At 35.7% G+C, this 15,489-nt stretch overlaps 3 protein-coding genes across 3 annotated transcripts; 1 reads left to right on the top strand and 2 right to left on the bottom strand.

Moving 5' to 3' along the window:
- Positions 1–39: 39 nt before the first annotated feature.
- On the bottom strand, positions 40–6,711 carry LOC128877901 (transcription elongation factor SPT6-like). The gene is made up of 7 exons (XM_054125540.1): positions 6,551–6,711; positions 6,384–6,474; positions 5,914–6,089; positions 1,749–5,813; positions 1,439–1,676; positions 956–1,355; positions 40–888 (listed from the first exon to the last, which is right to left on the bottom strand). The coding sequence occupies exons 1-7, from the start codon at positions 6,587–6,589 to the stop codon at positions 681–683; spliced, it is 5,217 nt and encodes a 1,738-aa protein (XP_053981515.1). The 5' UTR covers positions 6,590–6,711; the 3' UTR covers positions 40–680.
- A 602-nt stretch (positions 6,712–7,313) lies between these two features.
- Positions 7,314–10,034, top strand: LOC128878136 (phosphatidylserine synthase-like). Its single transcript, XM_054126060.1, has 5 exons — positions 7,314–7,735; positions 7,819–8,643; positions 8,939–9,161; positions 9,261–9,336; positions 9,719–10,034. Exons 1-5 carry the CDS (start codon positions 7,482–7,484, stop codon positions 9,766–9,768), a joined length of 1,428 nt encoding a protein of 475 aa, XP_053982035.1. The 5' UTR covers positions 7,314–7,481; the 3' UTR covers positions 9,769–10,034.
- A 9-nt stretch (positions 10,035–10,043) lies between these two features.
- On the bottom strand, positions 10,044–15,456 carry LOC128878547 (endothelin-converting enzyme homolog). The gene is made up of 15 exons (XM_054126834.1): positions 15,069–15,456; positions 14,215–15,022; positions 13,713–13,820; positions 13,517–13,622; positions 13,233–13,428; positions 12,996–13,145; positions 12,430–12,522; positions 11,921–12,106; positions 11,727–11,858; positions 11,460–11,642; positions 11,212–11,318; positions 10,952–11,139; positions 10,648–10,814; positions 10,369–10,521; positions 10,044–10,268 (listed from the first exon to the last, which is right to left on the bottom strand). Exons 1-15 carry the CDS (start codon positions 15,279–15,281, stop codon positions 10,044–10,046), a joined length of 3,015 nt encoding a protein of 1,004 aa, XP_053982809.1. The 5' UTR covers positions 15,282–15,456.
- Positions 15,457–15,489: the final 33 nt, after the last annotated feature.

Raw genomic sequence — 15,489 nt, 5'->3', positions numbered from 1 at the left:
TGGGATGATAAACGAGTCATTCCAATTACACTAAGAAAAAACGTTTTACTTAGTATATATTTAATATTACTATTCTTTTATAGTAAAATATATGTCAAAATTGCATATGCTTATAGTAATACATTTGTATCAAATAATTTCTTGTAGAAATAAAACTTATGCATACTTAATAATTAGGGCAGTATCTTTGTATCTGAATGTCATAATTTATGAAACTAAATCGTAATATGATGTATTGAGCAAAACTGTATAGGCGTTTTTTTTTTTAACAATAACCGTTTAAATGTATAATTTTACTGAGGTAGAATGTTCTAAATATTACGTTACATAAAAAAAAAAGAGAATGTTGAACATTTCTACGAAAAAAAAAAAGAGAATGTTTCACTACAATGAAATACAAAATCTATATTACACGAATCGTTTCATTCTGTTCTTATGTTTCGCGTAACTTAAAGATTTCTGTACCGAGTTATGATTGATAATTCGTAATAAAATTCTGGAAAAATTCCTCCCAAAAATTTGTACTTGTAATAAATACTTCATATTGTAGAAAATGACCTATGCCAACGGGCAAACGAAAGATCATTCATTATGTGTCAGTTTACTCGGATCTTTTTTCATAGAACAGAGTACAGTTTTAGGTAACTAATTGTCCTAGACATACGTAGAACATATTGTCTTTACCAATTTTCATCATACAAAGGAGTGGCATCTCCGCTTATTGACATACTCCGAGGACTAGAATTCGTAAACGGAGTCCCTTTGGGAGATCTGTAAGACGGAGTACGAACAGATGGGTTTCTATTATTCCGTGGAGTTGTTCTTTCATTTTGAGTCTCTTGATTCCGTGGCGTTCTTCTAGAATCATCGTATCTTGGAGTACTGTTACTAAAATCAAAAAAATAATATTTTATTCCAGTTCTAATATCGATGCCTGTTTTAAATATGAACTTACAAGTTTTTCGAAGGAGTTTGCTTTGCACGAGCCCAAGCTTCCGCAGCCTTTGTCCAATTCGTTGCGTCCGATGAAACGGGTCTTTGAGATCTAGCAGGTCTATGCGAATTTGAATTTGTTGCGGTTGGGATTGGTTGTAAGAACTGTCCTTGATTATGACTCGGAGTCTGAGGATGGTGAGGTGTATGATGTGGCGTATGATACGGAGTCATAAATGGTGTCTGGCCTGAAGGCGTGTAAGGTGTGCTTCCATAAATTCCACCATAATTATTAACACTGGCAGTTCCTGGTGTACACGGTGGATAATTATGCGGAGTTTGGCTTGCTACCTTCGAGAGAGAATGTAACATGTGATGTGGCATACTCTGGGCTACTTTCTGTATCGCATCTGGATTCACTCCTAAATTGCAAAAAGAATTTCCATTACGATAAAATAACAATTATTGTAACATTTTAATGCTATAACAATAGTACGAAATTTACCATTAATTCCTGGAGTACCACTGAATGGTGTTCTGGATGTCATGCCTCCATGTGGTGTACCAGGCGTAGATTGACCAGGTATAGGATCTCTAAAATGCTCTTTAAACCAACGGAATAAGTCGTTCACTCTACTAAACATTTGACCTCTGTATCGAAATCCGTCTGGTGTTACAGTGATATATTCATGGCGGCAACGAACTCGTGGCAAATACGAAAGTAAAAATTTTCCAGGATAATTCTGAAATATAAAACATAGCAATTACATTTCGAAAGTAAATATTATCGAATAATTCGGACTCCATTATCTTACTTTAGCAGCGGATAGAATATACGGTATTCCACCAGGATTTTGTTTTTTCTGTTCTTTCAATATTTCTTCCGCTTTGTCTTTAATACCTTCCACATGTGATTTGTAATATTTAAAATCTAAAAGTTCCGAGGCATACGCGGCCATTGGATTAATATGTCTTGCAATTATTTCATCTAGATCTTCGAACTCTTCGTTGCCAATCCACAAACTGCGGCCTAAAGAAAATGCGTTCTCTTTGCCCTCCTCTCTTATATCGATATGTTGATGAATTTTGTCCGTGACTTTCCACGTCACTGTCAAATGATCCGATCCTTTACTGCTCGGACGTATTATAGTTTCCCCTTGTTTCACTGTTTGCATTAGCTTTTCAACTTCTGCAAAGCTAATGTTATGGAAACTGGGGTGAATTATAACACGCTTTACATAAGTTTGTCTTTGTTGCGTTTTTTTTGTTTCTTCTTCAACTTTTGTATCGTTCTCTTCTGCCTCTAGGTCATAGTGGACGTCCTTTTGAGGTCTCCATTCGCGATTTTTGTCAGCAAGATCGCTCGATTTACTAGTACATTCGACGCTAAATCGATCCACTTCTATTTTTATTATGCGACAATGGATCACTTGACCAACATGCACTCTTTCCTCTGGATTATTGACGTGTTTGTCCGATAAATTTTTTACGTGAATGTAGCCAGAGACTCCATTATCTAATCTCAAACGAACTCCAGTTGCCTTTCCAGGACATGCACCGGCATCGAAATGATTCCATACTTCCGATAATTCTGGAAAGTCGTTCTTCAAACAGAATGGACATTGCCATAAACCAGTCTCGTCGTTTCTAACAGGATTTGCTTGATCTAATTGATCTCCCTGTGGCTTTCTATGGCTTATTCCAACGACTGTCGCCATGACCAATTTACCAACATAAAACGTTTCTGGGGTCTCTTTCGTCAGAACATCAAATAATTTCTCTGTATCTAGAGGTTGATAGGGTACACGGAGATCTTTGTATCTAGAATTCAATTCAGCTCTTATATCGTAAAGGGTAATGCACTTGTTTCCAAAACCCTGTCTTTCAAGCTCTTCAGCGAAGGCATCCAGATCTAAATCTTTTAATCTTTCTGGAGATTCAAGTATTTCTTCCAACGCACCGGCAGGATTTGCATCTTCGTCGTCGTATTCTAGCGCGTCCACCGCCATTTTTCTTGCCCATTCGTACGTCTCTGGATGTACACGTGAACCATCCAAGACTTCTACATACGCTTCGGTACTATCTCCTAAACTATTTGTGTCTATCTTAATAAAACCAGCACAATTAACGAACACCTTAGGGCCCATGTGACAAGCAGTTATAAGTTGTGTTCTGTTTTCTAGTCTCTGATTAGTTTGCTTTAGGATCTTAATCAGCGATTGTGCCTTTCTGGCACCTAAACCACATACAAATTGTAATAAGTTCGCTGTGTAAGGCTCTTGAACTGTTCGATTTAAATCTACTCCTACTTCGTTCACGCGGTTTATAAATTCCAAGTATAAATTTTCTATAAGATCTTCTTTTGGTAATTGATCTTGCAAAGGGTGATATTTAAGGCACATTATTTCTTCGTCTACAGTACACAATTGAGAGAACTCTAATAGAGGATCTTGCATTCTTCTTGCCAAAGATATAGCTTGCCTCAATAAATCTGGATAATCTCTAAACTCAGATGTACCTTTGTTACTGTTCGCATAAACTTTCGCTAACTCGTTATCACATATCTCAACTTGTATGTTAGGAAATTGTTCCTCTTCTGCTAAATTGGTAAGACATTCCTTTATATCGGCTACTATCATTAATGCGTCTCTAGATTCACCGCTTACCACAATAACGTGTGGTTTTTTCGTAGCAATGAAATTCTTAATTGCTAATAAATCGGCCTCCTTCATCATTTTTTCATTTTCTCTAAAACTGTTTTTGCGTTTTAATAAATGAGATAATCTCAGGTAATCAGTACACTCTCCATCTGGAGCAATTATGCACGCAAAAGCAGATACAGACGGATCAGATACATAAGCTAAACCCATCACTCGGATTCCTTTACTGGTATTCCAATCTTCATCTTCTTCCTCTGGGAATCTGCAACTGTATGGAGCAATTTTGATCCAATTATACATTTTGCGGCAACAAGCTTTCATAACGCATTCTTTTGCCTCTACTGTAAGAATGGATCGCAATTCTTTCTTTAGATGTGGTATTACGATACGGTTTAAAGCTATTTCAACACTGCCAGTTCTCAATGCATTCCAATCTTGTACGCTTTTACTAAATTCGTCCCTGTAGTATAATTGTTTTATTTCGTCGATATAATTATTGGTCGTATTTCCTTCTATCATATCACTGAAGGAAATTGTAATTAATTTTTCTTCTTCTGCTATAATTAGTTTTAAAAATTGATCTCCAACAAGATCTCGCACAGGCTTGTCTTTCAGATATTTTAATGTAAAAATGGGATGACCTTCGTCAATTTCCTTTATCCCCTTTTTGGTTGGTCTTACAGACAACTTTGCTCTTTCCATATACATTTCTCTAACGCATTTACGTACTAACGGCTCATGTGCCAATTGAAACGCAACCATTAATTGCACAGCTCTAAGCACTTCTTCGTTTGTTTTAAAAATATCTGAACAATATTCTTCGGCTGCTACAGTTGGTTCTGTTGGTTCTTGCTCTACTTCGTGACGTTGATAATTATCTCGGAGATTTTCGGCAAAGTGTACCGGTGTAAGGCCAAACTTTTTAGCAAGTCCATCTAAACGAGCTTTTCTACACAGAGAATAAGGACCTTTTCTAATTGGCTGTTTTAATCCATCGTCCACATCGTCGTCATCATCTTCCACATCGATATTTTCTTCTAGAAGAATTCCATTTTCCTCAGCTGCTGCAATTTGTTGTTTTCTTTTTTCAATTCTAGCTTTCTTCCGTGCTTCTTTTTCCTTTTTACGAATGTCTTCCTGCATTGCCGAAATATTGTGACTATAATAAAGCATAAAGTGCTGATAAATATCACTCACTTCTTCAAAAGTTTGAGCATTTTCAAGCCGTTCAAGATCATCATCTTTAATGAGTCGTATGTTATCAGGTAATGGAGCATCAGGATTTTTCATAATTTCATCCAATTGAAAATTTCTCATCTTTTCAAATAATCTCAATAAACTCTCTTTCCTCTGCTTAAGTTGACACCATTTTGTGTCGAATTTATATATTTTCCACAAATCATTGATATTTAATTCTGGTAAAACATATTCCTTCCTATAAAATGAAATGAAAGGAACTTCAAAATTTTGATTACGCATGAAATCCAAAGATTTCTTAATTTTTCCGACAGTTTGTGGGCCCTTTTTAGCTCTTTCTTTGGCTTCTTCATTTAAATGAGAATCTTGTACTGAAATTGTCGGTTGACAAAATGCTTGCTTGTATATCCACTCTGCCTCAAGATCCAATTCATCTGAACCTTCAGCTGTTGGTGTAATTGGAGTAGTACGAAGTTGCATACGTTCAGGAATGTCTGTAGTACGAATCTCGTTATCCACATCAGTAAAATGTCCGCGTATAAGTTCACTAGGCTCATATATTTCAAAAATGCTCTTCTTTGTGCTTTTTTTCTTAAAATGTTTCTTTGATCGTCTTGGTCGGTCTTCTCCATCTTCTTGAAGGTATTCATCTTCTGCTTCATCCTCTTCTTCTTCGAATTCATCTTCTCCATACTTCCCAAATTCGTCATAATCAAAATCGACACCAAATATATCTTGAGCTTCTTGCAAAGCAGCGTCTGAAAAAATATGTTTCTTTTTCTTCTTCCTTTCAGATATGGGTAATCCGTCACCATCTACAATAAAATCATCTTCATCTTCACTTTCCTCTTCATCAAATGCTTCCACTTCTGGTCTATGACTAATTTCACTTCTTTCCTCATCTTCATCTCCAGACCCTTGAAACAATTCATTAGCAATAGCGTTCCTTTCATCTGTCTCTCCATCTTCTTCTCCTTCTGATTCTTCATCTTGTATTCTGCGCAGACGCTTAAAACGATGTTTCTAAAAAGAAAAATTATGTTATAAAAGTTACATTAATATATATTCACATTTATATTTACATTTCATTTATATTTGCCATGCAATTTCATTTTCTACATACCCTTGAAACTTTGACTCCTAAATTTTCTTCGAGTAGATCGTAATCTTCATCTTCCAAACGGTCATCAAAGTCTTCATCATCACTTTTTTTACGTTTCCCAGAACCTGATGCATCGCTATCCTCACCATCATTGTCATCATCAATTGGATTATCATCAATAAGCCCATCAATTTGCCCTATTCAAAATATTGATAAAATTAAAGCTATAAAAATATTAGTAATTTCATTTATATTTTAAAAAATAGATGAAAATTCATTTTTTTATTTAATTCTTAAAATCTAATAATACAAGGCAATAAAAGTTGTAAACATGAATTTTTGTAAATTTGTATAAACATAGATATTAAGTAACTGCATAGAAGGAATCTATAAGGTGGAAAAATCTTATAAAATATTGCTAAGTCTGGAAACCCACAATAAGCAGACAATAGTCTCCCATTACAGAAATATTCCCACAGATCGTTTGATACCTTCGTCATCATCTTCCTCGTCGTCGCTATCCTGCATAGCCTTTAACTTTTTAAGCTTTCTCCTTTCATTGATATCGAGTTCCTCCTCTTCCTGGAATATCGTGAAATATTAGGTTATGTAAAATCAAATGCTCTCATCATCGCATATTAAATATTTTAATACTCACTTCACTCTCCTCTGCTTCGGCGTCCAAGTAATCTGCCATTTTCCCTTATAAATATAAAATCCTTTCGACAAAATCTGTAGAAACGTCGACGAGAAAGTGAAAACGTATTGTTGAACTACTTTGTTGGAAGTGGAAGTAATCGTGACATCTGCCAGCTGTTTCTATAGTGTCTATAATGTTATAAAGCAGGGGGACCAATTTCACATACTTACTATAAGTTGCAATCTAGTATGTGGCGCCTTCTATCAAATGCGTGGTTAAATTTCGCGCTCAAGTTCGAATTAATGGATTAATAAAGATTAATAAGAAAATTTCATAGCCATAACTTCTACTTGAGGTACTTTCGCGTATCGACAATATAATTCGAGATACGAGATTCAACGGCGTTTAATCTTTCTTTTGGAAATACAAAGTGTAAGGAGAATTAAGGTTGTCTCCATCCGCCTAGTAGCAGCGGAGGGGTCGTCATTCGTTTTTCTGAATTTATTATCCATTACGCAATATATAATGTATTGTGTGTAAATAAGAGTAAAATCTCCAAGTTGATAAGCTATTTTAATTTTCATTGTTACTTTACATCGATTGATGTAACTTGAAGCTGCTACTCTTTTTGCGCGCGAAATTTAGCTGTGAATAGTCAACGCTAGTGGCTTTCCCCTCAAGCGACAAAGATTTTTATTCGATCAGCTGACATATTTGCAAGACGATTGGTCAAATATTTCTCTCTTATTTGACTTCGATTTTGCAACCGGAAGTGAATTGATCATCGTAGTACTTTACCTGCCTGGTTCGCTATTCGTCTGCGACAAAGTGGTTTGTAATTTCCCAATAGCGTGTTAACGATAAATGAAAACTGCGAGGTAAAAGCGTGGTGAAACAACGCGTGAAATGACCAGGATACGAATTTGAAACGATTCATTAATACACGAGGATGCCGACCAACGAAGAGTCTACGGGTGACAGCCTCTCGGAGAGACTTGTCAAGAGTGACGAAAATGAGGTTGTGAATTGCCGGAGCAGCACGGACAACATTGAAGGGCATAAATTGCGACATAGCACGGACAGTTTTCCAAATATCAATGAGAGACCGGTCGAAGATATCTCTATCACACTCTTCTATAGGCCACACAGCATTACGTTGCTACTTACCGCGATCGGTGCTGTAATATATTCAGCTTTTACTAGGTAATTGAATATTCAATTCAATTCTTCGTGTTCCCATTGGGCATATGTAAAATACTGTAAATATTCATGTTCATTTAACGCAGGAATACTACCAATGTCGAAGACAACATTTGGGCTGGAATACTTTGCATCATATTTTTTTTTCTAATTATATCGATACTCACATTTCCTAATGGACCATTTACGAGACCACATCCTGTCGTTTGGAGACTCGTTTTTGGCTGTAGTGTTTTGTATTTAATGGGCCTGTTGTTTTTGCTATTTCAAGATTACGATACAGTGAGAAAAATCTTTGTGTGGATAGATCCAGGCTTGGCGTCGTTTCATATAGATATGGATAAAGAATACGGTGTTAATTGTTCAGACATTACGTTAGAGAAGATATGGAACCATTTAGACATTTTTGCAGCTGCTCATTTCTTAGGGTGGACTTTGAAAGCAATTCTTATTAGACATCTTGGTATTCTTTGGGCCATTAGCGTTATGTGGGAAGTAACAGAGATAGCATTTGCCCATTTACTACCAAACTTTGTTGAATGCTGGTGGGATGCTTTCATACTTGATGTAGTTGTATGTAATGGTTTGGGTATATGGGTCGGATTAAAAATTTGCTCTCTATTGGAAATGCGAGAATACAAGTGGGTAAGCATCCGTGACATTGAGAGCACCACTGGCAAGTTGAAGAGAGCGATGTTGCAGTTTACACCTGGCAGTTGGACTGCTGTCAGGTGGCTAGATCCAACTTGCACATACATGCGATTTGTTGCACTGTGTCAGTTGGTCATTTTCTGGCAGGTTTCAGAACTGAATACATTTTTCTTGAAGCATGTATATGAATTTCCACCTTCTCATCCATTTGTTGTGTCAAGATTGATACTAGTTGGGATAATTGTTGCACCATCTGTTAGGTACGCAAGGGGTTATGTAAAGAAAGTTATACTTTTATTAAATATATATTTTTAAGGGGCCTTTTCAGTTCAGTATATTAGAATATGGAATCTTTTTGAGAATTCTTTCCAAATGAGATATAGAAATAAAGTTTTACATAAAGCAAGACATAATTTTATTTCAAAGAATGTTAAGAAAAGCAAAATTTGGTTTTTTGGGATCTCAAGAATGAGAAAACCCCTTAAAATAAATTTGACAAACTTTATTACATAATATATTATTACAAAAGTTATGATACTTCAATAAAAATTATAGGCAGTACTACATGTATGTAACAGATCCAACATGTAGTAGAGTAGGGACACAGTGTTGGGTCTATGGTGCAATTATGGTTACAGAGGCATTACTGTGTATAAGACATGGTGCTGCATTATTTGAGCGCACCCAGGCATTGAACATTCTTTTATGGCTACTTTGCCAATCTCTAGTCTCGGTTCTTTGTGTTTATGGCTGTGTTCTATGGCATCAATACTTTGAGGTATGTGGCTTTTTTTTGAGGTAGGAGTTTATTTTGTAACTAACTGAATGATTATTTGTGGTTTCTTGTATGCCTCTTGCATGGCTCTCGTCTTTTCAGACGGAAAAGAAAGCTACTTCAAAACAGTCAGTTATCCAGCTAGGCAACAGCCATGTGGATGCAACCCAAAGCGGTGGTATGTGTTAATGTCTACTAGATTCTTTTGAGGCATAAATAACATACTAAGCCGATAGTGTACTGAGCTGTTGATTTATAATTAACAACTACTAAATATAAAACAAGAGTGTCACCTAAACGTTCTAGAGTCATTACCTAACTGACTGTTTTGTATGTATTCACATAATGTCATACTTGGAACAGTCAAAAATACATAGTGTAATAATAATATGAAAACATCCATGAATATGAGTGCATGGTTGAAAATATTCTTGAGTTAATATATATGTTCATGTATTTATTATCGAAAATTTTATAAACATTTTGTCAGAGCTCAGTTCATTATTGGTTCAATAAATGCTAAAGTAATATACACGTGTAGCAACCCATCTCTGTTCTAGGGAGTATGGTCCACTCTACAGAATCTACGCTGGAAAAGAAGCAATTGTAAAAAAACGAAAAAGGAAAACCAAGTTCGCAACAAAAAACGGCCGACTTAAGGTTGATGTGTTTACACTATCAAATTTCTAGTCGAATCATAGAAGCATACAGAAGAGAGTATTTAACTTTAGTAGGTTGCCAATGAATATATGAGCTCATCTTATTTTTACATATTGCGTCTATTGCGTGTGAATGTTTCGAAACAAAAAAGAATCTCGTTCCTGGAATAAATGAAGTGCGTAATGACCATAAAATCACGCTTCCTCATAAAAGTCAGTCGCTATATCATTTACGCATCAGAGTTACTCCGGTTACATCGCTTGACGGAAGATATGGAAATACGCTGCAAGTATAACTGGGAATTATCCCTGAACCCTCTGGACACTTCCAAGCGTCGCCTAGGAGCCTATTGTTAGACGCAGAAACAAAGATGCGAATGCGACTCGGTAACTGCTCGTCCTCGTACAGAGATACATACGAAGACGTAAGTGACGACTTCGTGCAGTGCATCTGCGAAGATGGTGAATGAAAAAGTTTAGTTTATGGTAATTGTCTTAATAATTGTAGATTTAAAATGCTAATGCCATGAATTTCACTGTAACACGAGTACCTGAGCATAGGTGAGATAGAATAACTGATCAGAATCAAGTTCAAGCCATGGAAGATGAACTTCCTCACGCGATCTCAATCGATCCAAAGTATCGTACGCTAATCTAAGTCCCATTGTCTCGGATAAACGTTCATTTAGCGACAATTGCGAAATCTGAAACGTTTTTGCAAAAGAATAGTGTTTATTTTTTAACACTCTAACCCCAATCGATCGTTTTACTTTAAAGTAATATTTTTACATTACAACGATTTTATAGAGAAAAGAAATATATAATTTCACCTCGCAAGACACGGTCTGTCCTGTGGATGGTAACGTCATTGTTATAGGACTTCCATAGAGTTCATCCTGTTGACAACGAATGTAATCCTTGAAATTCGAGTTCGTATAGTCATTGCCATTTAATAGAGAATACTCCGTATCGCGAGTTCCATTCCAATAATAGATACCTGGTGTGCAGTAAGGTATACATATTGTTGGATATTTGAATGATAAGACTTTTCTTAACGTTCGTAAGCATCTACTGTTGTAAATGTTACAATGTTGATCGCGTTTACATTACGATTATTATGTATTGTTAAAGTACCATTTGCGTCGAAATGATGGGCAATTTGGTGCGCTAGAACGTTGCCAAGTGTTGCCAGTCTTATGTAATCAAACGAGGGTTTGTCGTATTTTATGGACCAGTCGATAACACCGTACGGTATCACAACAAGATTTAGTATGTAAATTGCAAGCCCTTTAGATTGGAATGGTGTTGCGTAATGCGTCCAACTATATATCAATCCGCTTATTAGATTAATTCAAAGATGTTTCATACACTTACTTCCAATTGTAAACCCTTACATTTGTTCAGGATCACCTGAATTTTTAAATAATTCCGTATATATCTGCACTCGATATCTTTGCATTAAAGTCACAGAGTTCTCGAAGTAATTGTCCGACAGATTTACCTAAAATTAAACTTAAAGTTAAACTATTATTTAATGTAAATATTTTTTACATCTCGAAGACACAGTTTTTCTAGGTATCTTATCGTATATTGCTCAGACATTTGTTATTGTTTTTCTGAAAATTAAAGCATCTTTTCGTACCTCGTTTGCGTGAGTTTTTCTGTAAGTCGATGCGCTATCAGTAAAATACGATACATCCGGTACGGTCACTTTCAGGTCATTTATTTTTGCAATCAACTCGTTACGTCCTCCTTCTACCACCCATTCTGCCTCATTTACTTTTGATTTCAGCGTTTCTTTCAGTTCCTCGAAGAGACTATGTATCTATTAGTTCGTACAGTGATGATTAGTTACTTTAAAAAATTATATTAATCCAAAGAATCTTTGCGTTTATAAGTCATCTCTTACAGTCGTATTCATGTGTAGGAGTTCTTCATTTGAAAATGAAGAAACATACAAGTTTGAAGCTTCCGGAACTAGAACATTAGACACTATCCGAAGACAGTGTTCCTTAGGATTTGTATGCTTTGATAAAACTAGCTAGGAGAAAAAAATCTATTAAAAAGACAATCCGAAAATTGATCGTAGAGAAAGAATCGTACCTTGTGATAAAGATTGTGCGCATACAATCCTAACAATGCATTGTTTAATTGTGCTGCGTCTCTAGCTTCAAACTCCGCAAGATTTTTTAATCCTGTAATCAGAGCATCGTAGAAGTAAACCTGCACATATGCATTCGGTAGAACTTTTGCCTTCGTTAACACGTAAATCAGATGCGTCCAATCAACCTACAACATATGTCACGGAATATATTTATTTCATTGAAGGGATCGCAGTCGAATAAAACCCAATTGACCACTCAAAGCGTTCAGTGTCGTCATAACTCTTCTTTTGCTACAAGGAATAGAGTAATAGGCAAAATTCCTATCCGAGGAATTATTATACGCTGATTTTATTCGTTATTTATTATTGGAATGTAATTTTGCCTATATCTGGTGGCGAGGCGTTTAAACGCTAATGGTGCAAGGATACGCTCAATGACTTTGTTGCGGTCAATTGGTTTAGACCTAATTATAGTTAATCAATGGAACATATAAATATTTTATCTTACGACACTTGTGGCTGCTTGCAGATTTTCAATTGAAACGCGGGTGTAATTTTTCATCAGATACGCCTCACGAATCTTATCTTTAGACGGATAATTCTGAAACACAAGGAGAAACAATTAACCTTAGCCCTCTTATCTTTAAGCCGCTTTGAATCGTGCTCGAGAAAACCGCTAAGACTACTTATAAAGCAAATGTAAATTCGAATTTTAAAACTTCCCAAACAATTTAATTTTTATGGTACCTTGGCAAAACAGAGATGAGCTTATTTGTAATTATAGATTTTTATTTAATCTCGATCGCGGAACACTTAGATCTAATAGTAGTTGTAAAATTATATCGAATACTTCAAATTAAGTGCTGTACGATTTATTTGGTATATTAGAATAGTAGTTAATTTTACCTTAATTCAAGGTCATCTCAAGGTCACTACATTTTTCTTTCGGTACCATAAAAATACAAAAAAAACAAGGAAAGAAATCGGTTACCAGTTTTTGTAACACTAGGCAATAAGAAAGAGGTCATTGCAGTTAAATCTAAAAGGGTTAATGCGAAAACTTAGTAGACTCACCGTAAAAAAATTCTGCACGATTTCGAAATCAATGTTGATAACCGTAGTATGTACGTATTGAGTGATGTTGTACGGATTGTCCAACTCGCTGAAAACGTCGAGTGCTATCAAGGCTTCCGTGATGGATTTTATAAATTTTTTTGTATTGTTCTATCGAATGTAAGGGAGGAAAAGGGGATTAGATTACTTAGTGATGGAGCATGTTTTTTTAGCGAATTCATATATACATATCCGTACTTTACACGTTTTGTATTCTTTGTACAGTTCCCCTAAATCAACCGTCTCTTGGTCTCTTTCGTATTGATTTGTGTAACAGGGATCCTCCGTTTCCTCTACGTCGAAGTGACTTTTGTACGTTGTAGGGCCTATCTTAAGGGTGAACTGTTTCGAGGAAAATTCGTCGATGTCCGGTGAAATGTCGAACAACAAAGCGCTGGATAATCGAGAAAAAATGCAAAATATACGAGTAATACGCGACCTGCGGTATTTTTGTACACAGTCGTCTCGTTTGAATGTCTTACCTGTCGTGTAGAAGTAATCTGGCAACGAGCTCGGTGAAGTTTGTATGATTTTTGGCCCAACTGTCGATAGTGTAAAACTTTCCAACCCTGTCTAACACTCCCCTCGCTGTAACAAAAATATTATATTATTATCGATTGTACATACATTAAATGTATATTCAAGTTAGAGACTAGTTAGATACCCCTTCTCACATACCCAGTTTTGTCCTTTCTGTTAAATTGATGTTTTCGTATTGCATGCAACTGTTGTAATACTTGGTGAAAAGGTAGGATGGAGTACTGTTTACGTCCTTCTGCGATTGTCCTGAAAGTGAAATGAAACCTAAACATCTAATCTTAGCAGTTCCAAAATGAGAACTATTAGCATTTGTCTAAGTGTTCCATTTCTAATGGTCCAAAGTATAGAATTTGAGATAAATATCGGAAGTGTAGTAATTGAACAGTAAGATTTTATTAGAAGATATTTTATATATAGAATATTAAACTTGGGATCTAGTAGTTTATCTTAGTAGTTTGAATTAATCTAAATGTTTTGTCTCCTGTATATTGAATCCTTTAAAGTTTGGCTTTAGTTTGTTCGTTTGATATTTTGAACATTTTTCTTTTTAACGAACTATTTCAGTACCCTATGGTACCCTATATATGTATATAGCTGAAGTATATACATAATGAATGTTGAAAAAAAAAATGTTACGAACGTAATATACGCTGATAAGCTGCATTTTCCAAATTCATTTGAATAGTCTGTGGATTTGCTTCAAAACCACCGCAAGCATATTCGTAAAAATCGTCACACGGATCGGCCGTGTGATTCATGTAAAATAGCATTTTGCTGGCTATATTTTTACATTCGCCTGTTGTGCAAACTTGTCTCTTAAGTCGATACTCAGAAGTCGTGGTTGTAGGTCTTCCTGTAATACTACCTCCCAATGTACTTATCGTTGTATAATCGGTTGTTGCATTTAAGACATAATCGGTAGTAGTTTCAATTCGAGTTGTTTCTTCACTGTCAGTTGTCGACATGATAACGCTACCCGTTGTAGTTTCATACATATCTGAAGAAGTCTGTTCGCTAACAATATTTGAATCCGTCGACGTGGAGGGTTGCGTGGTATAGATTTCAGATTCATTAATATTTTTCTCGCTGTACCCTTCTGTAGTTAAACTCGAAGAAGTAGTTTCTGTAGAATTAAAGTTCTCGAATAATGAGATCGTCTCAGTCGTGGAAGACTCTTCGTACAATTGTACGTCGGTTACTGGCAATGTTGATATTTCTCGTTCTGTAGTACTTTCATTGTATAAAGGCTTCTCAAATTCAGACGAGCTATTTATTATGCTTGTAACACTTGTTACATTATAGTTTTGGGTAGATACTTCAAATTTTGAAGTTGTTGTATTTAGATCTTCCGGTTCATACGAAAAAGTATGATTGTCTAAATAATGTTTAACCGATTCCGTTGTGGTTGTCGTTCCTTCTGGGCGACGCTCGTGGCCCTGTTGATGTTGCTATACCGATAGACTTATCATTAGGAGCTTTATTTTAGAATCGTACTTTTAAGAAACTTACCTGTGTTTTCCTCAAATATTCATCTTGGTGTTCATAATGGTGGGTATGATGTTTCCATGGTAAACTGACGATGATGAGAAGAATACATAAGAAGAAAAATATTACTAATGCTAGAACGCAACTTCTGTAAGATTGATCTCGTTCTGCTGCTTCGCCTTCTTCCTTACTAGTAACTTGATAAGAACCTCGTGAAGGCATTTTTCTCAAATGGAAACTTACTTATTTGTATGTGTTTTAAGAAACTACTGTTTATATTATCATTATAAAAGTACACCGGTTTCCCTACTTAACAGGACTGCAGTACTTTTCTTATTAAACCGAGTCCGAAGTGTTAATGTGAGAAAGGAGGTAGCGATTGCGGTTTTACTAACCACTTCCTTTTAAGTTATCTTATGATTACAGCCTA

Source organism: Hylaeus volcanicus, chromosome 6, assembly GCF_026283585.1.
Source record: "Hylaeus volcanicus isolate JK05 chromosome 6, UHH_iyHylVolc1.0_haploid, whole genome shotgun sequence".
In the NCBI taxonomy this organism is placed as follows: Eukaryota; Metazoa; Arthropoda; class Insecta; order Hymenoptera; family Colletidae; genus Hylaeus; species Hylaeus volcanicus.
This window is presented reverse-complemented; position numbering and strand designations above follow the sequence as displayed.

Coding starts and splice junctions, on each gene's coding strand:
- LOC128878136 (XM_054126060.1), top strand. CDS start 7,482: ATGCCGACCAACGAAGAGTCTACGGGTGACAGCCTCTCGGAGAGACTT. Junction 7,736..7,818: donor ATATATTCAGCTTTTACTAG/GTAATTGAATAT, acceptor CATTTAACGCAG/GAATACTACCAATGTCGAAG. Junction 8,644..8,938: donor ATTGTTGCACCATCTGTTAG/GTACGCAAGGGG, acceptor TAAAAATTATAG/GCAGTACTACATGTATGTAA.
- LOC128877901 (XM_054125540.1), bottom strand. CDS start 6,589: ATGGCAGATTACTTGGACGCCGAAGCAGAGGAGAGTGAA. Junction 5,814..5,913: donor TAGGAGTCAAAGTTTCAAGG/GTATGTAGAAAA, acceptor TTTTCTTTTTAG/AAACATCGTTTTAAGCGTCT. Junction 1,677..1,748: donor ATATTCTATCCGCTGCTAAA/GTAAGATAATGG, acceptor TTTATATTTCAG/AATTATCCTGGAAAATTTTT.
- LOC128878547 (XM_054126834.1), bottom strand. CDS start 15,281: ATGCCTTCACGAGGTTCTTATCAAGTTACTAGTAAGGAAGAAGGCGAA. Junction 13,821..14,214: donor AGCTTATCAGCGTATATTAC/GTTCGTAACATT, acceptor TTTCACTTTCAG/GACAATCGCAGAAGGACGTA. Junction 10,269..10,368: donor TCTATCTCACCTATGCTCAG/GTACTCGTGTTA, acceptor CCATCTTCGCAG/ATGCACTGCACGAAGTCGTC.